Source organism: Tenrec ecaudatus, chromosome 13, assembly GCF_050624435.1.
Source record: "Tenrec ecaudatus isolate mTenEca1 chromosome 13, mTenEca1.hap1, whole genome shotgun sequence".
Classification (NCBI taxonomy): domain Eukaryota; kingdom Metazoa; phylum Chordata; class Mammalia; order Afrosoricida; family Tenrecidae; genus Tenrec; species Tenrec ecaudatus.
In genome coordinates, this window is record NC_134542.1 from 6,326,756 (window position 1) to 6,350,329 (window position 23,574).

Consider the following 23,574-nt stretch of genomic DNA (forward strand, 5'->3'; position numbering starts at 1 on the left):
GGGGCTCTCAGGTCCAGAGGACACGCTCCTCTGAAACCTATCAGTATCTCCCCCTCCTCCTGCCCCCACACCTTACCAGGCGCATGCAGGGAAAGGTCGTTTGGTGGGACTTTGGCTAGAAGGGCAATAAACTATAGATAGCCAGTTTATCAAATGGGCCTCATTTGAACTCCTCTGAAATTCCTAAAAATGGACACGCTCTCTTGTGTGGGATAGAAGGCACAGGGGGAGACAGAGACTGCAGAGGTGCAGACACAGGGGCAAGGGACTCCAGAAGCCACCAGAGGCAGGAAGAGGGGAGGGAGGGCCGCTCCCCAGGGCCTCTAGAGACACCTGGTTTCCGGTCTCTGGTCTCCAGAGTGAGAGCAGACGTCTCTGTTGTTTTCCACGGCCAGGTCTATAGGCACTTGCTAAGTCTGACACAGGATGCGAATTCTAGCTGCTAACGGCAATTAAAAAAAAACAACAAACCAACTCACAGCCACCCTCCAGAACAAGACAGAGCTCCCCTATGGGTTTCCAAGACTAACTCTTTATGGGAGCAGAAAGCCAGCAGCAATACTACGGATGGCATGTGTGTTCCCTGGATCTTGTGTGCTGTGGTGAGGAGGTGGCACTCGAGACACCTGTACAGACCCAACACTCTCCATCCAACTGACACCGAAGCCTGCCTTTAGGTAAAGGCTGTCCCCACCATGTGGGCCCGCTTTCCTGAAATGCAAAAATAAGGCCAGGGCCCAACGCTGCTCCCTTCATTCTGTGCACTCCTCAGTTCTACAGGGGCAGTGAGTTAGAGTGGCTCTTTCAGCCAAAGTCTAACTCCCACCAAAATACGGGAAGATTCTGGTAAGATTTACCTGTGAGTAATTGTGAACAGGACTCACTGGGGTGCCATCCGGCTGGGTATGAAATGAGCCCTCTGAGAAGCTGGAAGAGGAAACTCATTCCCAGCAAAAGCCAGGAGTGGAGCGTGTCCTCTGAGCCCGCGATCCTGCCCTGTGCAGTGCACCACCTGGGTATAACATCAGAGGAGCAGCAGCAGAGCCAGGAGCTGAGCGTGGGACAGGGAATAGACTTCCCATAGAGCTGAGTGCTTTTGTGCAGGAGGCTGCCTTGTGGAGTGGGGTGCTGCTGGGTGCTTAATTGGTCCTTACAGTGGAGTTTGAGTGCCTGTGGGCTGAGGCTTGCTGGAGTGGGGTGCTTCTAGGCCCTTAATTCAGGGAGCTGGGTTTGCTGACCCAGAGAGTTTGAGCTGAATGTCTTCCAGTGGGGGCTTCCAGCAGGGTGGCATGCCCTTTCAGGACTCATCAACAGACTTGACAGAACTTTGTCACATGTCCCCATAAAGAACTGTCTCCTAAAAAAAAAGAACTGTCTCCTGAGCATTCTCACTGGCATCACAGCCTGTCAGTGTCCTTGATAAACTCTTTGTGACTTTTGTCTGAGTTTTGTGTACCCACTACAACGGGGGTGGACCCTACGGTACAGAAGACTGGTGAAAACAACACCTGCCCTCCTTCCGAGCTCCCTGGCCCCTCACGCAGCACTCTGACGCCTTCCCGCCCCAGGCTGCCCTCCCTTGCTCCTGGTGCTCCACTCCACAGTACTTCACCCACTGTCTGTTAGTAACCCAGGGGACATTCAGTGTTCACCCTCATTTTCCACTCTGGGGCTTTCTGGTGGGAGCCTGTGCAACTGCGTGAAGCTGAAGAAACGGACCTCACCGTACCAAGCCCAGCAGCAGAGCCTCCTTGGACATGTGTCCCACTAACTGCATCAAAATATTTTATAACCTCCCTCCCGCACACACAAGACATTTTTTTCATTTCATTAAAAATTCCTTTCATTACGAAAAAACCATAGTCCCTCCCCCAAAAAAATGCAAAGCAGAAAATTATTGTCTTGAAATGATTTGCTTCCACATCAGACTTAGCCCCTTTCAAGGGTGTGGTACTCAACAATCAGAGCTCTGACAGGCCAGGAAGCATTAAAGCGTCCTACATGGCCTCTTGAAGCCACGGGAAGTGAACTGAGGCCGAGTGAGTCACAGAAGGCCGCAGAGCCAACAACACAGCTGCAGATCAGACCGGCAGCAAGCCTGAGCCCCAGGACACTGGAGGTTCCAGCTCACGGCCTCACGGGCAAGTGACCAGCAAAGGCTGCTTCTCCCAAGGCCTTCCCCTCAGAGTACCTGTGGGTCCAACCCTTCCCACTAGGGACCTAAGACACTCATCCCTGCTGTCTTTAGTGGGACAGGTGGAGGACACGCTAAAGGACTCCTACTGCAGGTGCCCGGAAGGTCTTCCTGGAGGCTCCTCGGGAGGGAGGGAGGCAGGCAGGACAGACTTGGACACATTTACATCACGAGAGACCAACATCGTGTTAGGTATGGAGAGGGTCAGCGAAAGGGTGAGGACCCCTCCCTCCGGGAGACGGAGGAACAAGATGGCTCAACAACGGATTCAAGCACACAGATGAAGGCCGGGCACAGGCAGCCATTCATCCTGTCTGCTCCACAAGGCCGCCGTGAATCAGGGCCAGGTCAGCGGTGGCTGACAACCACCCACTGCAAGGAGTGGATTCCGACTCGCAGCCACGTAGGAGGGCAGGCTATGCTTTCTCAAGGCACACACTGCCCAACTCCCTCCCATGGGGTGGCTGGGACTTTGAACTGCCAACCTTCAAGGCTAGCAGCCGAGCATTCTATGCCACCAGGACTCCTGAAAGAAGGCTACCAAACCCGATGCACAGCAAGCCTACGGGATGGACCAGAACTGCCCTCGGGTTTCCAAGGGGAGAGTCTTCACATCTTCACAGGAGCAGACTGCCTCATGCCTTTTCTTGAAGGGCGGCTAGTGGGCTCGAACCACTGGCCTTGCTGTTAGAAGCCCCACACCTGAGCCACATCCCCACGCGGGTTCTGCACAAACACCACCACCCCACACTGGCTGCCAATGGGCCGATGCCAATTCAGAGCTACCCTGCAGGACAAGACTGCGCCTGCGAACGGTCAAAGGCCGCGTCTTTCTTGAGAGCGCGTCAGTGACGTTCACCTGGTCAATCTCGACTCATCAACTGATAAGGCCTGCTGATGGCTGACTCCAGATGAGCACCGCGAGACTCACGAAACGTGGACGTCTTTGATAAGACCAGAGTAAAAACACTAAGTGATCGCACAGTAGGGTGTGCACAGCACGTGTGAACTTTCATGTGTGTCTGTGTGCTGCTTCTCGGTCCTGTGCAGTCACCAGCACCATGTGCACACTCGGACACGCTGTCCTGCCAGCTGGGGCCACCCAGTCAGCCTGCAGAGGGAACAAGACTCCCCTGTGGGGCCTCGCTCGCCGGAGGCATCCTACTACGGCAGTGATTCTCAACCTTCCTAATGCCGCCACCCTTTCATACAGTTCCTCATGTGGTGGTGACCCCACCCCCCAACCATAAAATTATTTTCATGGCTACTTCATTACTGTGATTTTGCTACTGCTATGAATCAGGTAACCCCTGTGAAAGGGTCGTTTAGCCCCCAAAGGGGTCGTGACCCACAGGTTGAGAACTGCTATGTAAGGGGGTTCTTCGGGCATGTTCTCTGAACTGCACCCAGCTTCATGGACCCACAGCTTGCACCCTGCTCCGACAACACCCGGGTTGAGAGGTGGCTCCAGGAGTCAGCACCTCCCCCGTCACAGTCCCGGACGACGGCAGGAGGTTCTGAGCACCGGCAGGGAGCAAATGGCACCACGACCGCGGGTGCGCCTCCCACCAAGAGGGCCGCGCGGTTCTGGACCGGCAGGTTTGAGGGAAGCCCGAGCTGAGCGAGCGAGCTGTACAGGTCGCAGCCGGTGTCCTGGAGCTGCTCGGAGCACCGTTCCTCACACAGACCAGGCACTCATCCATCATCCTTCATTCCCTGTGCTTTAAAAGCATACACTTTTCGCCTCAGATGGCATGCCTCTGAGTCAGTGTCCTATGAGTCGCGGTCTTACTTCTAAGGGCGGACAGGGGACCCGCTCCCTAGCCAGCACGATGGAGAGAGAGCACAGCACAAACACAGAAACACAGTGCTCACGGCTCATCCAAGACATCAGGGTACGCCCTGCAGGTGTCAAATGTGTTGGGTGAGAACAGTCTTTCCCAAGACCTATGACCCTGAACAACAGGAACATGGACGGTTTTTACTGCCTTCAGGAACAGGGTGGCCATGAGGAAGCATCTGTCCTTCATGACACTGCTGACGGAGAGAACGGACCACTTTGGGTGTGAGCAGAGAGGGCTTCAGAATTAGATGCAGCATCCTGCACGGCTTCATCCTGTCTAAGGATTTTTATAACAAGGAAAAGAAGCAATCAACAAGTTGTACGTGTGTATATAGACACGCGTGTGCTTGTGTGTGTATATAGACACGTGTGCACGTTTGTGTGTATGTCGACACATGTGTTTGTGTAGACACGTGTGTCTATAGACACGTGTGTTCGTGTGTGTACAGGCCCATGTGATATATACATGTCTATAGACACGTGTGTGTATGTCTAGACATATGTGTGTTTGTATGAGTATATATGATTGTATGTTTGTACAGGCATACTCGTGTGTATGTGTACATACAGACATGTGGGGAGGCACGTTTGTGTGTATAGACATGTATATATGTATGTTTCTATGTGTGTACATATGTGTGTGCATAGACAGATGCACGTGTGTGCAGCAACATGCATGTGTGTTCATGTTTGTATGTGGACATACAGGCACACATATATGGAAAGCACGGTGGTGTATGGGTTGGGGTGGGGATGGCACACAAGAATAAATGCAGGAAGTGAATTAGAAATCATAAGACTAGAACTGATGACCCAAAAGCTTAAGGAACAGAGAGACAAACAAAGGAAAACCACGGCGTGTTCGTCACCGCCAACACGCAGCAAGAAGACCCAAAGCCCCGAGCAGGGACACTAGAAGGCTCACCTTGACGCCCTTCCAGGAGAAAGAGTCCCGGAGGGGCGCGGTCGCACATGCTGCCAAACCCACTGGTGTGGGTGAGGTGTGAAAGCAAGTGACAGAAATAGCACAAGGGGGAGAAAAACAAGCAGCCACAAAGGAGCAGAGAGCATGAAGCCAGCCTTTGAGAACAGCCTGGGGCCCCTGGACGCCTGCTTGTCGGTGGCTCACAGCACTGCCCATATGCACTAAACCCTTCACCTCTGCTCTTGATCTGCGGCGCCCTGCCCACCTCCTTGAGGAGCCCCACCATCTCGAACAACAGGGACAGTCAGAATAAAAAGGGACGTTCCCTCAGATTCCAAAACCATCCCTGTCCTTGAGCCAGTTCTGACCTATGGCGACCCAGTGGATGGCAGAACTCCAGCCGCCGGGCCTGTGCACTCCTCCTCCCACTGGTCCTCACATCTGAGCCCACTGCCGCAGCCAGTGTCCATCTGTCTCCTGGAGGGCCTTCCTCTGGTTCGCTGTCCCTTTACCAAATATGATGTCCTTCTCCAGGGACTGGCGTCTCCTGACATGTCCAAAGTAGGTGAGATGTCCCCAAACCAGAGAGCCCAGCCTGCTGCTCCGGAGTGGATCCTGGCTCCACGTCGTAACCTGTGAGCCAGCGTGAATGGCCCCACAGGGTGCCCACGACAGTGAACCTTGACGGAAGTGGCCTGCCTCGTCTTTCGCCCAAGAAGCAGCTGGTGGGTTCAAGCTCCTGGCTAGCATCCTGACATTGGCCCACTGCACCAGGACACAGAAATGTGAGTTCATTCAACGGATTTGCATGAAGCCAGTGAACACTAGAACCAAACAAAGGCCACTCGTGACCACATGGGCCGCCCACCAGTGGGCATCACGAACTGTACAACTGGAGGGGGGAGTCAGCATTGCCCAAGGCTGTGGGCTATTGGGAAATGTATTGATATAGCACAAATAAACGCTACCCAGTGGACATCTCAAATAAGCGGTCATAAAAACCCCACTGAAATCCAACCCCTGTTCCTCCCACGGATCCTAAAAGCCACAAATCAAAGAACAATCCATCTGGCTACATGGGTGATGTGATCTAACCACAACCAGTAAACCCAGCACACAACCAACAAGGAGAGCGCACTGATATTCCGTCCGACGAGGAATGACGTGGAGGAGCCCACAGGGCCTGACAAACTCAGCCAGCCACACAGCAAACCCACGCACAGTGACGACAGCATCACTAGGGAGACGAATGTTCCGATGGAGGGAGGGGGTCTTGTCTGCATCAGTAACAGCAAAAACTAAACAAAAAGAAAAGGGGGGTGGGACCTAAAAGTGCCTGGAGCCCTCCTTCCCTGAGCTACAACGGCAGGTCCTCACACAGGGGGGAGGGGCCAGGGTCACCAGTGCACAACCACCAGCTGCACACAGGAGAGCTCAGGGCTTTCAACTCCCGCAGATAACCGTCTGGAAAGCCACGGGACCAGTTCTGCCCTGTCCTACAGGGTCACTGCGTGCTGGCTTTGACAAGGGGACAGGAGTGTGTTTTTCTGAGAAACGTGGAGAGAATGACTCAGCTTCCCCTGCGTCCGAAAAGCATTGCTGAGACACTTGAGCCACCCCTTCTTTCTCGGTCAGGAAACCCCTCGTTTCTGGTGAGCAGCAACACGCAGACGAACAAACGCTGAAAGATGTCAGTTGCGTCGTTCAGCAGAGCTTATCCAGCAGGCTCGGGGGTAGGGTCATGTCACCTGCCCAGTCAAGGGCAGCAGGTGTCACACCCGAGAGTGGGGGGCATCTCACGGTGCATGTGCAAAGGCAGAGCAACAGCTGCCCACCAGCACTGACTCACGGCGCCCCGGGATGGGGGTGAGGGTGGGGGGGCTGAGCAGAGCTGGGGCTGTGTTCAGAAGTGGCTGCCAGGCCTTCCCTCCATGGTGCCTCTGAGTGGAGGAAAACATCTAGCTGTATCAGCTGAGCACTTCACCGGATGGCACCTGTCCGGCAGCCCCCATTGAGACAGAGGCAGGTGGGTGAGGGCACCAAAGGGGACCAAACCCCCTGACCTGAGCAGCAGGTTCATCTCTGAGTGATGGGCTCTCGGGATTTCACACAAGCCCTTCCCCAACACCTCACACCATGTCTTTCTCTGTAGGTTTTATCCATTTAGGGGCTTGGGGTGGGGAGGGCTGGGAGGGCAGGGCAGACACCACTGCAACTTTTAGAAGCTTAGGGAGAGAAAAGCTTAAGAGTGAAAAAGAAAAGAGGACAGACATGCACCCCAATGTTCACCTTCTGTTTGTTTGTTCAAGATGGGTGAGTGGCAGCTATCCCCTCACCACCCCGACCTCCTTCCTGGAGGACAGAGGTGCTCCTGACCCCAGCCATGATGTTCCGTCGCCTTGTGCATGTGTGAAAGTCACACAGGGACTGAGGAAGACTCCACGCATGTGATTCTCGGTGCAGGAGAGGAATGCGCAAAGTCCCTGGACACACATCTGAAGAAGTATGGCCACGAGGCTCCAGGGAAGCAAGGACAGGAAGACCTCATCTCCCATGCTTTGGACGTGTGGTCAGGAGAGCGCAGTGTCTGGGAAGGGTCCATGCTGGGTCAAGGGGAGGGTCAGCGAGAAAAAGGCTGCCCCTCATGGGCTGTGCGATGGCGCTGGCCAGGCGGGGTTTTCCTTTCTGGTCCATCGGGTCTCTGTGGGTTGAACCGACTGGTCGGCCCCTGATGACAACACTTTTCTACCGTGATCGGGACGAGGACACTTCTGTAAAGTCCTCCCGCTGACCTCACCAGCCAGAGTCGAGATTTACCCGGGAAAGCTCCAGTCAGGAAGAAGGAGGTGAGAATGAGATGTCCTTGTGTACCCAGACAAGGGCAGGGCCAAATCAGACCAAGGGCGGGGAGGGTGCCCACCGCCAGTCTTACCGTGAAGCTGTTGTTGACGTTCTTGGTGCTGGACTCAGCCACGCTTGCATCCGTCAGGTCCACCTCATCAAAAATGATGGACTGGGGAAAGAGGGAGGGAGGGTCAGCACGCCCACAGGCACCCCACAGGACGGACAGGGGGCCCAGACGGGGGGGGGGGTGGGGGGGCAGGGGCACGCTGCACACACACACCCACCCAAAGGTCCTCAAAGGGAAGCCGCTCATGAGGCTGGGGACGCGAGCAGAGACCATCAGCTGGGGCTTGAACTGCTGACCTGGGGCTGGCAGCCCAACGCTCACCCCACAGCACCGTCAGAGCACCTACTCTGCTCCACGGGGTGCCTGTGATCTACTGGAATCCAGTCGACCTACTCTGCTCCACAGGGTGCCTGTGATCTACTAGAATACAGTCGACCTACTCTGCTCCACGGGGTGCCTGTGATCTACTGGAATCCAGTTGACCTACTCTGCTCCCAGGGTCCCTGTGATCTACTGGAATCCAGTCGACAGCAATGGATTTGAACAAAGCACTTGTGTCGGACGATTGAGAATGAGAGACACCTGGGACAGTGTGAAGAAAGGAGAGAAGGCGGAAGGCTCAGTGCACTGGGGGGAGGAGACAGGGGGTCACAGTAACCTCCACTCGCACACTCCAAACCAAACAACACTCACTGCTGTTGAGTCGATATCCCCGAGACCGTGACTCCTTGAGGAAGTAGGAAGCCTCGTCTCTCTCCCTCAGAATAGCTGGTGGTTTCGAACTGCTAACCAATGTGTAACTGCCGCACCACCAGGACAGTCAAAACCATGCACCCTAACTCATGGGGGGTCTCCTATCCATTGCAGCAGCCGAGTGCCTTCTGTTAGGATTCCCGTGCAGGAGCCCGGTGGTGCACTGGTTAAGCCCAGAGGCTGCTGGTCGGAGCCTGCTGTCCTGCGTGCCCCTGTCCCCAAGACGGGCTGGGTCAGAACAGGCCAGAGAGAACCTACCTCTCATGATACAGCTCAAAATGTAAACAACTCGGACTTCAGGCATTTAAAGACTGACATGAGAACAAAAATGGTGTGGTGGAGCCCCACACAAACACAGCGCTCAGAATTCCTGACTCTCAGCACACCCCTAGAGAGAAGGCCCAGGAATAGAGAGTTTCATATTTTGGGGGTGTACCCCAGGTAACCCGGTCCACCAGGGAGATTCCGACATGCAGCGACCCCAAGGGCCACACCTTCCTTTCTCCTGCACAGCAGCTGGTGGGATAGAACCACCGACCTCCTGTGCCACACATTCAAGGGCTGTAACTGCTGTGCCCACCGCCTCGCCTGAGCCTGCGATCCCCAGCCTCTCTGAGCACACGGCACTCGGCCTGCAGCATGTCGGTGCTGCGGCAGGCCATTAAAGGAAGAGAAAGCGGGACCGGTGGCTTTGTCTGAAAGGCGAGCTCGCCTCCAGGCGTCCATCACTGAGCTTGCAGGAAGTCAGCAAGGCGAGAAAGGATGTTGCCTGCCCAGCCGAGGACGTGGGGAACCTGGCCCCCGACCCAGCCTCACCTTGGCAGTCTTTGCGTAGTACAGCGTGCGTCCCCGGAGCTTGAAGTACCGCCTTTTGGAGCGCTGGAATGAGTTGTTCTGTTTGGTCAGCACACCCTCCTTGATGATGGTCTACAAGGACAGAAAGGTGGTCAGAGGTATGTGGCTTCGGGGCCCATCAGCCTGCCCACCACGCCCTCCTGGACCCTCGGCCCTCAGGCCGCCCATGCGCTCACAGGCCCCAGTGGACAAGTCAGGGGCTGGTTAGTGGCCGGAGGATGCTGAGGCTCTGGGGCCACAGTGAGGATGCTAACGGTGGTGCAGGCGGGGCACTCCTGCCCTGACACCGCTATTCTCAGCCCTGCTCCTTTCCTCGCCTCCTGCCTTTGCTCGGAATCCTGTTGCCAAAACCATCTGTGTCCGGGGCTCTGGGCTTGGCCACTCAGACCAACACCTCCAGTCACCTGTGTCCATGGCTTGGGGGCTACTCCCTCAGGCCCTCCCTACATCGGTGCCCCAGGCTCAGGGGCTACGTCCCTGCCCGCACTGTTCACCCAGCCACGCGTCACACATGAATCAGTGTGCAGGGCTCTGGGGTAGCTAACACAGGCCCCCCACTGTTACTGCCCCCCACCCCAGTCATACGCTGGACGTGTCGTGAGAGAAATCAGCACGTGGCCAAGCACTACAGGTCCCCAGCTTCACCCCAATAATCTGACCCGGACTCCACCAAGACAGGGCAGAAGCCGGAGAAGCCAGAAACTGGCCCAAGCCCCAAAGCTTGGTTCAATTACAGCCACAAAGAGGAGGGGCCGCGACTTCTCCCCATGCCTGCCCTCACCCCTACTGGGACAGGGGGCCCACAGCCCTGCCAGAAGTTAGAGGCCTGGGCCACGCGGGGCCACCAACAGTCAAAATTCACCCACAAGGCCCTGCTCTACATTCACACACATCCATCCTACCCGGGGCCGGAAAACACCTGCTCACAGACAAGAACGCTGGCCTGGCGTTTCTGCCTAATTGTGGAGTCCCTCAGAGCACCGCACGTTAGGTAACGTTTCCTAAAAAGCGTCTCTATTTAGGTCTCTGTGGCCACATAGAACTACGTAAGACAAAACCCGTGTGAAGCCGTCCCAGAGACCACACTTCACCGCAGAGATGCAGAAGTCAAGAGCGGATGCCAGGGTCACAGGGGACCAAAGTCAAGACGCGTGGTGCCTCTACCACTGAAGTGAAAAATGATCCCCCAGCACCCCCAATTCACACACACATCAACACAACCATCGATAAATATCTACACATCAACTTGTCAACACCCCATTAACACATAGCCAGTCAACACAGACACACCCTGTCACCATGCACACACCTTGTCAACAGACACACACACCATCACCAAAATATATACCACATCCACAAATACCACCACACATCCACACACCTCGCCAGCACAAACACAAGCACAGCCCACCTGCACGCACCATCCTCACACTTCACCAACACAAGCATACCCATCCACACATCCGCTAACACTCACCCATAGCCCACAGACACCTCGTCGACACACAGACACACACACGCACATAACACACCAATGCCCGTCCACTCGTGAACAGCAGCTCTGGATGAACTGTAGCCCAGAGGGCCTGCTCCCCCTCCCCCAGTGTCCTCCCCAGGACTGCCCAGGACAGAGGGCTTTACATGTCCGACCACTTGCAAGCAGCTCAGCTGCTCACCCACATGGTGGTCATGACGGCCTCATGCACAGCTCCGGTGCCCAGGGGTGCAAACGCCGCCCTGCTGCCCCCTGAAGAGCAGGCGAAGGAAGGGCACCCTGGGCAGGACTACCGCAACCTCTCACCTCTGAGACAGTCTCCCACTCACGCTCCGATAACGACGACAGAGAGCCAGGGAAAGGGAGTCAGGGGACATCACCCACCAGCCATGGCCACTAGCAGAAGCCCACACTGTAGCTAACCAAGGCGGCTTCTGCAGTGCAGAACAGGTGGGGACAGAAGGGACAAGGCCCCGGTGGTGGGCACCTGATCAAGCTGGTCCTCCGTCTACCGGCAAGGAGTCCACCTTCCAGGGCACTTGTGAGTACAACAGAGGGCCCCTCCTCGAATCACAGTCACTTCAGACTCACACCAGCTGCTAGGGCTACTGGGACTCTGGCCCCACCAACCTGCTTGTGCCCAGGTCCCCATGCACAGTGCTGCTGCACGGCTCCTGGACGCAGGATGCTGCTGCCCACGGCTCCTGGTGGATGTCAAAGTCTCTCTCCTGACCTCAGGCCTGCTGAACTGACACATCTCTCTGGGCCCCACACATCTCCCTCACCTCTCTCTGTGGGGTCTACTACCCCATCTAGGGACCACCCACCCCCTCTGCAGGGATCACTCCCCTCTGCAGGGTTCACTCCCCCACCTACAGGGTCCACTCCCCTCTGCAGGGACCACTCCCCTCTGCAGGGTCCACTCCCCCATCTACAGGGACCACTCCCCTCTGCAGGGTCCACTCCCCTCTGCAGGGACCACTCCACTCTACAGGGACCACTCCCCTCTTCAGGGTGCACTCCCCCATCTACAGGGACCACTCCCCTCTGCAGGGTCCACTCCCCTCTGCAGGGACCACTCCCCTCTTCAGGGTGCACTCCCCTCTGCAGGGTCCACTCCCCTCTGCAAGGACCACTCCACTCTGCAGGGACCACTCCCCTCTGCGGGGTCCACTCCCCTCTGTGGGGACCATTCCCCTCTGCGGGGACCACTCACCTCTGCAGGGTCCACTCGCCCATCTACAGGAACCACTCCCCTCTGCAGGGTCCACTCCCCTCTGCAGGGACCACTCCCCTCTTCAGGGTGCACTCCCCTCTGCAGGGTCCACTCCCCTCTGCAAGGACCACTCCACTCTGCAGGGACCACTCCCCTCTGCGGGGTCCACTCCCCTCTGTGGGGACCATTCCCCTCTGCGGGGACCACTCACCTCTGCAGGGTCCACTCGCCCATCTACAGGAACCACTCCCCTCTGCAGGGTCCACTCCATCTACAGGGACCACTCCCCTCTGCAGGGTCCACTCACCTCTGCAGGGACCACTCCCTCTGCAGGGTCCACTCACCTCTGCAGGGACCACTCCCCTCTGCGGGGTCCACTCCCCTCTGCGGGGTCTACTCCCCTCTGCGGGGACCACTCCCTCTGCAGGGTCCACAACCTCTGCAGGGACCACTCCCCTCTGCGGGGACCACGCCCCTCTGCGGGGTCCACTCCCCCATCTACAGGGACCACTCCCCTCTGCAGGGTCCACTCATCTCTGCAGGGACCACTCCCCTCCGCAGGGTCCACTCCCCTCTGCAGGGACCACTCCTGTCTGCAGGGTCCACTCCCCTCTGCAGGGACCCCTCCCTCTGCAGGAACCACTCCCCTCTGCAGGGTCCACTCACCTCTGCAGAGACCACTCCCCTCTGCAAGGACCACTCCCCTCTGGAGGGTCCACTCCCCTCTGCAGGGTCCACTCCCCTCTGCAGAGACCACTCCCCTCTGCAGGGTCCACACTCCCCTCTGCAGGGACCACTCCACCATCTATAGGGTCCACTCCCCTCTGCAGGGTCCACTCCCCTCTGCAGAGACCACTCCCCTCTGCAAGGACCACTCCCCTCTGGAGGGTCCACTCCCCTCTGCAGGGTCCACTCCCCTCTGCAGAGACCACTCCCCTCTGCAGGGTCCACTCCCCTCCGGAGGGACCACTCCCCTCTGCAGGGTCCACCCCCCTCTGCAGGGTCCACTCCCCTCTGCAGGGACCACACTCCCCTCTACAGGGTCCACACTCCCCTCTGCAGGGACCACTCCACCATCTACAGGGTCCACTCCCCTCTGCAGGGACCATTCCCCTCTGTAGGGACCACTCACCTCTGCAGGGGAAGCCATTGCTTCTATCACATGCAAACTCTTATTTAAAAAACAGCAGCAAAACCAACAAGCCAGAGAACCCAAAAGTTCTAGAGGGTTATTTTTAGAGAATAAAAGCAACAGTGTTTGCTCTTGGGTCTCCCGCCACACAACTCACACATAAAAGGACAGCGAAATGCAGACACAGCCCACTAGGCCTCTCCTCCCTGTGCGCGCGCTTGCACACACACGCACGCACACACACACAGCCTGAGAGCGTGCTGCCCGGGGCGAACAGGGCTCTATTTTTAGAACTCGAGTGCTCAGAAAAAAGAATCTGGTGGGTCTCAGCGGAAGCGGCTGGGGGCAGATACAGCCCAGCCCTTCTCTAAGCAGCGTCTCCTCCCCAGACCCGCTGCTTGTGGGGCCCACAGGCACACTGCGGGCATTCTCCACCAAGCCACCAGGCAACCTGCTGCCAGCCATCGGCAGCCTGGCACCCTCAGCCTGTCGTGGGCTCACAAGAAGCCCCTCTCAGCTGCCATGGCCCTCCCTGCAGGGAGCCCACAACCAAGAGCATGCACAGACCCCAAACATGCCCCACTCCCTCAAGCCAGGCCCAGGATCCTGTCTGCAGGTCTTTGCCCAAACAGAGGAGCCCCTCTGATCCTGCCCAAACCAAGTGCAAACACCAGGTGGCTGAGTCAGTCCCCAGGCGTGGCCGGGCGGGACTGTCCCCTAGGGTTTCTGAGGCTGTAAATCTTCATGCACCAGACCACCTCCTCTTCCTCCTGCAGTCACTGGTGGACTTAGCCCACCAGCTCCTCAGAATGCATCTGGGGCAGCCTGTTGGCTAAGAAATTGGGCAGCCACGGGAAAGTGGACGCCCCACACCCCCAAGGCAGAGTCACAAACTCCCAGGGCAGGCTGCCCTGGCTGAGAGTCCTGACACACAATACAGTGGAGGGACCAAAGCCAAGTCTCACCCACCACGGCCCACTCCTGTGGCAGAGGCAGATCTCCTACATGCCAGGACATCCCTGCACTAGAAGCCTCCAAGTGCCCCAGGCAGTGGACTTCCAGCAGGCAGGCAAAGGGCCGGAGCGGCCAAGGTCTTTGGCTGGGAGGAACTGGCATGGCCTTGCCCAGGGCAGGCAGGGTGGCCCTCCAGCCTTCCCCATGCCCACACTTTCTCCTGCCCATGGCAGCAACACCACGTGGGACACACACTGGGCCTGCTGGGGACCTAACAAGAGCTCAGTCCGGGGCAGATATGGGGGTGGCAGTGAGGGTTCCCTGCAGGGTGGGGTACTGGGGATGCCAAGGTAGGGGCAGGTGCCTGAGTAGGGAAAAGCAGGCAGGTGCAGGCAGAGCCTGCAACCACGGCGCTTCTCGGAGGGCCGCCAGTGCTCCTGGGGTGGGGGACCGAGCCCAGGGCAGGGGGCGGGGACCACCGCTGGTAGCTGGCCCATGGGACTGGACACGGTCCTGCAGACCATGGGAGCCTGGACACAGTGAGTGGAGGACAGGTGGGGAGGGGATGAAAACAGGAGGCAGAGCGAACGCTCCAGAAATGTTGTCAGAGGAGAGGCGGGGATGGGGGCCAGGGAGGCAGGCGTGAGATGCTCATAAGATACAACAGCAGACACAGCAAAGCGGGGAGGGGGGACATCCAGGAGGACCCTTGAGGTGAGACGTGGGTTTCTCCCAGATACCTGGGGAAGGTGGGACCAGCATCACTCAGATCCATGAGACCAGAAAGGGGGTTGAATGTGGGAGGGGGGGGCCACAAGTGCCAACATTCAGGTACAGAAAGGAAGGGGGAGTCCAGCAGGTGAGTGGCCCAAGTAAGGTGGTGAGGGCAGCGTCTCCAAGACCGCACTCACTGGGCACCACTGAGCACTGGGAGGCGACCAGAGCGGGCCATGGGAGCAAAGCTGCTGGACATGGTGGGGCGGGGCAGCATAGGCAGGGGTTTGACCTGTTATGTATATACTCTCACCACACAGGTCACCCTGGAACTGCGTTTGTCACAACACATGCATGTCCTAGACATGATCCCCTCGTAGAAGACACCTTTTAGGGGCCCCTGGGTGGCACAAAAGGAGTCCTGGTGGCACACTGGGTTACATGCTGGGCAATGAACCGCAGGGTCAGTAGTTCAAACCCACCAGTCACCCACGAGGCGGCCTGCTCCCATCAGGATTCACGGCCTCAGAATCGCAAAGGGGCAGTTCTACTCTGCCCTACGTTGTCACTGTGAGTCCGAGAGACTTGACAGCAGTGGCGTGGCTCAAATGGTGAAGACAGTCAGCTGACAAAACCTGTGGGAATTTAACCCACAGATCAGAAGTTTGAGGCCACCCACCCCCCCAGAGGTGCCTCAAAAGAAAGGCCTGGTGGTCAACAAAGACCCTGCCCACGGAGCATGTCCTGCTGACACATGTGGTGGTGCCGTGGCTTGAGTTAGATTTACCCACACTCTCACACACCCCCTGCTGTCAGCTGGGGAGGACTTCACCGTGTCCGGGGGCTGGAGCAGGGCTTTCCACTCGCTCAAGACGATCCATGACACCGGTTCTGTGAACACACGCTGCGCGGTAACCAAGTGTGATGGTTGAGGTTGCGTGTCCCTGGCTGGGCCAGGCTTCTCAGTGGTTTGTCATTAAGATCTAGTCATCCTTCATGACGTGACCTAGTCGCCTCCCTAACGGGGTCTGTGTGAGGAGTCAGCTGTAAGAAGATGACGGTGGTGGGCAATGCCCCAACCTAAGGTCATAGCCCAAGTGAAGCTTCTGGGTTGTATAGCCTGCTTCCCATATAAGTGGGCACTGTGGAAAAGCTTGCTTCCTTTCTGCTGGATCTGGATCCTGCATCTGACCCATCCTCTCGACTTCCAGCTCTCTGGACCTGAACCAGTAGGCAGTATTGCCTTCCTATCTGCAGAGTCCTCACCGGCCTGCCATCTCACCTGCCGACTCTGGACTCGATCGCCTCTGCTGTGGTCATGAGCCTGTGGGTTCATCAGCCTTGTCAGCTACCCGAGTCAAGAGAGGCCAAAGCCTATCCTCTGACCCAAGGACTTGGAGCTGTCCAGACTTGGGCCTTGTGCACGTCTACAGCTGGGTGAGCCGCTCCCTTGACATGAATTTGTGCACACAAGCAAGGTCACTGATGTTGTTCTCCAGAGAACCAGTCAAAGACAGTGTCAGTAAACAGCAAACTAGGAGAAGTGGGACCTAATGGCCACCCAGACTTGAAACCTGGGTGTGTGGCAGAGGAGCCACAGCAGGTCAGGGAGAAGAGGCGTGACATCCCAGTGAGCAGGCTGAAGCTCCGGGTTTTCTAGTTGGGTCTCTGCCTGCACGCCACAGATCACTCAGTTCAGTTCGAGATTCCGGGCCCAAGGTTGGCAGGCCAGACAAACACGTTATCCAGTCCCCTGACAACAAAGACTGGAGAAAGCGAGATAAACGGACTCAGAAGACAGTCCTGGAGCTTCCAACTTCAGGCCCGGGTGAATGTGGATCTTAGACAAAAGACAAGACTTCAAAACTCTGAGCCCACAACACAGAATCTCTTTATGCTTTGGGGGCTGGGAACATCCTTAAATGAAAGATACGAAATGTAAGACTGCCAGACCCAAGTGCAATACTCTTCAGAAGTCTGTTCATCAAGTTTTGATTGAGGATCCAATGACCAGATCCTGATCAAAGTGGGGGAAATTGCGGAAGAGAATTTCAAATACATATGGAAGCCAGACTTAATGGATGGTTCTCCCAGAGACTCGGGAAGTTCTGTATGTACTCCCTGCACACAGTCTTTAGCCCAGGCACCAAAACCACCCCACGGAGCATCAGGACTCAAGCGTTCCGCTCTCAGAGTCATCCAGTCAACAGTCCATCTAGAGCACCACCGAGAACGTTCGGGGGTGCAGAGTCGAGGTGTAAACTGTCAACACAACACGGATCAGAAACCTCATTCTAGCTCAGTGCCCCTCTGACGGAGAGCTGCCCCACAGGGTTTCCTGCAGGTCTTTCCATCATTCTGGACACAGACTGCCTCCTCTTCTCCACTCTCTGAAGAGCTGGGTGGTTTCAAATTACCACCCTTTGGATGAGCGGCTCCGTGCTCAACTCATGGCACCTCGGGGCTCCGAGTATGGGGAGGGGTCTCGGAGATACTGGCACAGGTGAAGCAACTGTGAGCGGGCGTCCCACGCTGAGTTGTACATCATGTTACCAAAAATCATAAGAGGAGAACTGTCATCAAAAACACCTTTAAAAGAAGGTTCAAGGGCATGCCCCAATCAGGAAGGTGACACCAGCAAGACTTCTGACAGCCACCCTGAGTATCGGAATGCGGGACCGACTTCCACCAAACAAAAAGCAAAGAGATAACAAGACAAGCCAGCAGAAGGCAGAAGCAGGCCCCACCAGGGCAGGTGAGGTGAGGTGGGCACTTGGAAAAGGTGCTCAAGCAGCCGCGGGGAAGCACCAGGAAGCAATAGGGTGGGTATGGTGAGCAAATGATGGCTTCCAAGTATGTTTGGTTGTTCTGTTCATGGAACCTTCTTCCCTATCAGATGTGTCTTTGTTTATGTGAAGAGATAAAGGAAGTGCAAAACCAATGAATAAAAGGATGACCTGGACGGACTGAGACCACCTTCCTCACGGCCATCAGTCCATCCCAACTCACAGTGACCCTGTGGGTTTCCAAGACAGTAGCTTGTTACGGGAGCAGAAAACCTCGTCTTTCTCTAGAGGAGTGCACGGTGGTTTTGAACCGCTGACCTTATGGTTAGGGAACAATCACATAATTGAACTTGGTACGCCACCAGAGCCCCACACCACCATTTATATGGTTTAGAAAAACAAACAACAGACATAAAAACAGCCACACAGGAATCAATAGGTGAACAGCGCGGGGGCAGAGGAGCAAAAGGGCACCCAGGCTGCAGACACAGGAGCCCACGTCCTCCCCACCAGCCCTGGCCCACCCGGAGGGTCAGTGAGCCGGGAAGAAAGGGGCAACACACCAGGCCACATGTCAACTGCAGGTCACTGGCATGTCCTTAAACCTTCTTTGTCCTTCATCCACAAAGTGACACAAAGCCTGTGTTGAGCAACACCACCCAGGCTCACCAGGAGAAGTGGAGGGGGGAAGCCCCAAAACATATACCCAGAACGGGGACAAGACAGCGCTGCTGCAGAATGGAGCGGCAAGCGGCGTAAACCTGGCCTGCACCAGAAAGCCTCCTCAGTATTTCTCTATTTGTCTTCTCCATACAGGGAAGGTGGCGACACATGAGAGACAAGCCACCTGTCCTGAGGACACAGCTAGGAGTGGATCAAAGAAAAGCTTGGGCATCTGCTCCCACCTCGGGAGCCCCGTATGGAACTGTGAGATGGGGCAGCTGTCAGAGAAGTAGCCGTTCAAAACATGAGAGCCTGGGGGTCTATCTGTAGCAAGGACGCATGCCTGAGCGTAGGGGGTCTCGCTGGGAGTCAGAATGGATGCACTGGAGCCTCCCTGCGACCTGGTCTGCCCACAGCAGCAGTGCAGAACGTTGCCCCACAAACCACAGCCAAGCCATGGTGCCCACATGTGAGCCAGCGCGACCCTGGGCTCCAGCGGCTGAGTTTTGAGAACAGAAGGCCAGGCCTGTCTTTTAGGGGCTACAAAGACCCCAGACACTGTCCACTATCCAAGCAAGAAAAGCCCTTCTCTCTCTGCTGGGACCCTGACCTTTCCCCTGCAGTGGGATTGGAAGTGATTTTGTCCCAAAGCTTTGATGGCCTTAACGATACCCCAGGGTCTGCCGAGAGGAGAGCAGATGCCGCAATTTTCCCCAGCATCACTGGGGTCCCCCTTCCCCCCCCCCCCCCGCTGCTAAAATGCTCCCTCCTCTTTATGTCCTGCCTCAGGCAGGGTCCAGAAGATGGTCTTGGGCCACAATAACTGCTGCGCCCCGTCTCCACACTTCAGCACCTATGTGTGACCCCAGGTCCCTGCACCAGATCCCCCAGGACCTTCATGGAGACATGGAAGACAAAGGGAGGTGAGACTGTGTGGAGGCTGCGGTTCCCCAAGACGTTCTGCCTGATTTCATCGAGACCCAAGGGGACAACATCGTCCATAGGGAAGGGCAGGCAGGGGAGAAGAGCTAGATGGTGGCAGCACCCATTGCCCACTGCCAGCGCCCACTGCCCTCAATTGATCACAGTGGGAGGTTATGGCAGAGGGGGGAGGGAGGTGGAGGCTTCCTGGTCTGACAGAGACTGGTGGGACCCCCGGGGCATGGCCTGCTGACCCGTCAAGCAGGAGACTGAACTCACCCCTGCAGTTCAACTTTCCGCCAAAGGGCAGACAAGCGTCTGAGGGGACCCCTAACTCCCGGGAGGCAGCCTCCTTAAAGCAGTCAACCCTACAAGCATCGTTCAGGAGGCAGAAAGGGTTAGGGGAGGCAGACTGGTGGAAACCGAAAACCCCAAGGGGGGGTGTAGACAGGGCTCTGTGACATGGCTGGAATCGCAATCAGTGGCATGAAACACAATGTGGACAAACTGTTGAATGGTTAACCAATGTTCTCTGTAAGCCTTCACCCAAATCATAGTTCAAAGCACACACAAAAAAAATGGAGGAAATGTTTCCTTTTTACAAACTCAGACAAAACTGCAGGCACCAATGGTGTCTCCATTTCTTAATACTGCTGCAGGAGAAATACCACAAGGGGGTACAGCTCAAGAACAGAGATGCATTTTCTCACTGTTCAGGGGGCCCTAAAAACAAAACCAGCTCAATCCTATGAGGCTGACGCCACAGGCTGAGCTGTCCTTGTGGGTTTCCGAGGCCGAGAGTCTTTACAGGTGCCCAAAGACTCGTCTTTCTCCCGGTCAGGAGGTGAGAGGAAAGGCTGGCCCTTACTTAGGGCAGGCTCTCTGCCGACTCAGGGTCAGGCCCTTGTCTCAGCCAGCCCCTGGGTGTTCCGTGGAGAGCTCTGCGTGCTATGTGCCTTCCCCACTTGTCCTTCCTGCTTCTGGGCCTAATCTTTGACAGCTCAAAGTTCCTAGGAAACACACCCTACAGGGAAAGGGCCTCATTAACAAACCCCAGATAACCTTAGCGAACCAGACAGCCGAAATCCCCAAGAACTGGCACTTACAGGTACAAACCCAAATCAAGCCCAATTCCGGTCCACAGTGACCCCAGAGGGCGGCGGGGAACAGTTCCCAAGAGCTGCAGGGCCGTCAATCTTCACAGTGACCCTGTGGGTTAAGTGTCAGAGTGATAACCACAGGGTCGGTAGTTCAAGCCCACCAGCAGCACCTCGGGAAAAAGAGGTTTATCTGCTCCTGGAAAGAATTCGTCTCAGAAATCTTCTACAGATTCATTAGGAGCCAGAACCGACACGGTGGCAGTGGGGGGTTTGGCGTTTGGGGTTTTTCAAATCATTATAGGAGCAGACAGCCTCATCTTTCTCCCAAGGAGCTGGCGCTGGCTGACCAACCCAACACTGAATCCACTACCCCATGAGGGCTCCAGGTGTGGGGGTTGTAAGACTCGTTTTTGGAGGGCGTGATTCAGCCCATAATATGCGTGTGTCCGTATCGAGGTACCACCCATCTCCACTACTCAGAGCCCACATATCAGGGACAACGCCACCCCCCTCGTGTCCCCACAACTCTGTGCCCGAGAGGCCTGCAAGCTAAAGTCCATCTCCCGCTGACCTGCGGAACGAAATCCCCTCTGGACAAATATTGACTGAACACTCAGATGATGAAAGAGGTGACCCTTGACCTGGCAGGAAAATGCTCTCCAGTAGAGACTTCTTTTTTTAAGCGCCATGAGCTGTTGTTTTCAAAGTCTCAGGGGGTAACGCCGGAGGGGGGAGGCGGATCAAACTGTTCTGAACACACTTGTCCGCTGGAGATTTCTGAACCGTCTATCAACGTGCCAGGAGAGAGGTGAGGGCGAGGTGCCTTGGGGACTGGAAGGGAAAGTGACCCTACTCCTCCACCTGCCAGCTTCCGGCCTGTTCCTCACCCCAAAAGGCGCTGACCGAGGGCAGCAAGAGATGCACAAAAGCAACTTCCAACCTGCAGGGTGTCTGCGGGAAGCAACAGTGTTTCTGTTGTGCACTGCGTGAAGTCAATCCCACCACCCAGGGGATTCCAGGCAGCCTGCCAGGACTTTGCTTCTAGGAGCCTCTGAGTATGCTCAATCCGCCAACCTTTGGGCTAGTAGCCAACACTTACCCATATGCACCATCCAAAACCTCCCAATGCATGATTTAAAAAAAAAAACCCACTGCCACTGGAGCCATCCCACTCACAGCGACTCTATACTCTGCTAACAGTTCCCAGGCTGTACAACTTCACGGGAGCAGTCTCATCTCTCTCCCAAAGAGCGGCCAGTGCATTTGACCCAGCGGCCTTGCAATTAGCACCAGGCTTACCCAGCAGCAGCACCAGAGTCTTCAGGGCCCTCAGGGTGGCCGTGAGTTTTTCCCAGGGTGCTCGCAGAGCGGACGGTGTTTGCCGGGTCCAGAGCGGGCAGAACAAACAAGGCCGTGGGTGAAACCGCCCAGCTCCGGGCGGAGGAGTTGACCGGTGACTTTGTGTCTACTCCAGGAACACCCAGAACCCAGCCACTGCTCACACCGACTACTTGCACTCTGAGATAAGAGCCTTTCCGTCTGCATTCAAGTGTGTACATAAAGCAAAAACTTGGGGTTACAGAACATATTAAAACACACATACACAAGGCCCCACCACTGCAGTGCACCCACCTAATAGTGCACCCCATGGCAGGGCAGAACCGCCCCCACAGGGTTTCCGGGCTGTCATCTGGAGGGGAGAAAGACAGGGCTTTCTTCTCCCCTACGTCACAGTCTGCAAAGCTCACAGGGACAGTTCTAGCTTGTCCATGGGCTTTCTACAGGTCAGAATTGAGTTTGGTTTTGTTCTTTTGTTTTTAACCTTCAGGAGGTCAAAGTGCCAGGTCTTCCCGAAAGACCAAAGGACCTACGGGGCTTCTGAGTGGCTTCAAACCACCAGCCTTCCAGTTCTTAGCCGGGAGCCTACCCACCACCCGGGGAGGGCTCCGCAGCCCACCGCCTTGGAGTCAGTTCCAGTCCACAGCAAGCTTCTTGGGCAGGGGGACTGCTCCACTGACTTTCCAGGTGGCATACCCAATGAGCCACCAGGCCTACTCAAAATCACTCTTTGAGCTCTGCTGACACCAATTGAGCCTGGGCACAATGGTCAACCAACCCTGAAAAGCTTGGGGGCATGTGTTTAACAGCGGGGCGTGGGCACAGTCACCAGGAGACCAAGTGCAGGAGGACTGGCTGGCTGCCACCTCTCACTGGCTGTGCTGCTTCTGAGGACACACAGTACCTGTCAGTCAGGCCCCCATCCTGGACCCACCAAGCCAGCTCAGGACAACCCCAGGACCCAGGTGCAGCCCTGGCAGGGCCGGCCAGCCAGCCACAGGTGGGCACCCCAGATCCTGACACACCCCAACACTCCAGAGGGCAAAGCCACAGCACCCAGGAACCAGACCAGAGGGGGAGGGAGGCACAGCCCTGGATCTGCCTGGTGACACCAGCCTGCTCCCAGTGGCCACGGGTCACATGGGAGACAGCCTGCAGACCACTGGAAGGTGAGTCTGGGCAGACCACCCAAGACCAATGTAGAGAGCATGCTCCTTGTTCTCAGGAAGCCATGGTCTCTATGCAAAAAACGTAAAATGACCTTTTTTTTAAAGGGTGTGAAGTATAGCATGAAATGAAAAAACAAGCCGATACCGGCCAGGATTTGAAAAGGGAAAAAAAAAAAAGAAAAGAGAAGCCAGTGAGCAGAATGAGGGTCAGCTTTAGACGGGGTGACAGACCACGTGTGGACCCGAGAAGGCGCGGAGGGGAACAGCCGAGCGGTGCTGGCAGGAAACTTCCAGAGAAGGCAAGACGTGAGGGCGCAGCGTGTTTGAGGAGCCCGGAGAACTGCACAGAAGGGGGAAAGTAAAATGCGTGGGGATGCCCCCACCCACGCAGAGGAAGCTGCCAGACTCACTGAGAGGCTCCCAGAACCTCAAGCTGTCAGCTGAGCCCAAGAGGGCAGAGTGAAGAGGGACAGCCCGTCCCGGCGCAGGCCTCTGCGGCCACACACACCTGCCGGCTGCCCACTCTGGTCCACACTCGGCTCTGGCCCCCTCCTCCTCAAGCCAGATGTCAGTATGGCACAAAAGGCTTTAGGGGGTGGTTCCCC

The 23,574-nt window shown here is 56.4% G+C and overlaps 1 protein-coding gene across 3 annotated transcripts in view; it reads right to left on the reverse strand.

Moving 5' to 3' along the window:
• Positions 1 to 23,574, reverse strand: part of DGKD (diacylglycerol kinase delta) — an 82,460-nt gene that overhangs the window by 44,496 nt on the left and 14,390 nt on the right. For all 3 annotated transcript variants that reach the window (XM_075528889.1, XM_075528890.1, XM_075528888.1), the window contains exons 2-3: positions 9,443 to 9,553; positions 7,895 to 7,975 (exon numbers count right to left, since the gene is read on the reverse strand). In XM_075528889.1, the coding sequence (XP_075385004.1) occupies positions 7,895 to 7,975; positions 9,443 to 9,553 (192 nt within the window). The remainder of the gene's footprint in view (positions 1 to 7,894; positions 7,976 to 9,442; positions 9,554 to 23,574) is intronic.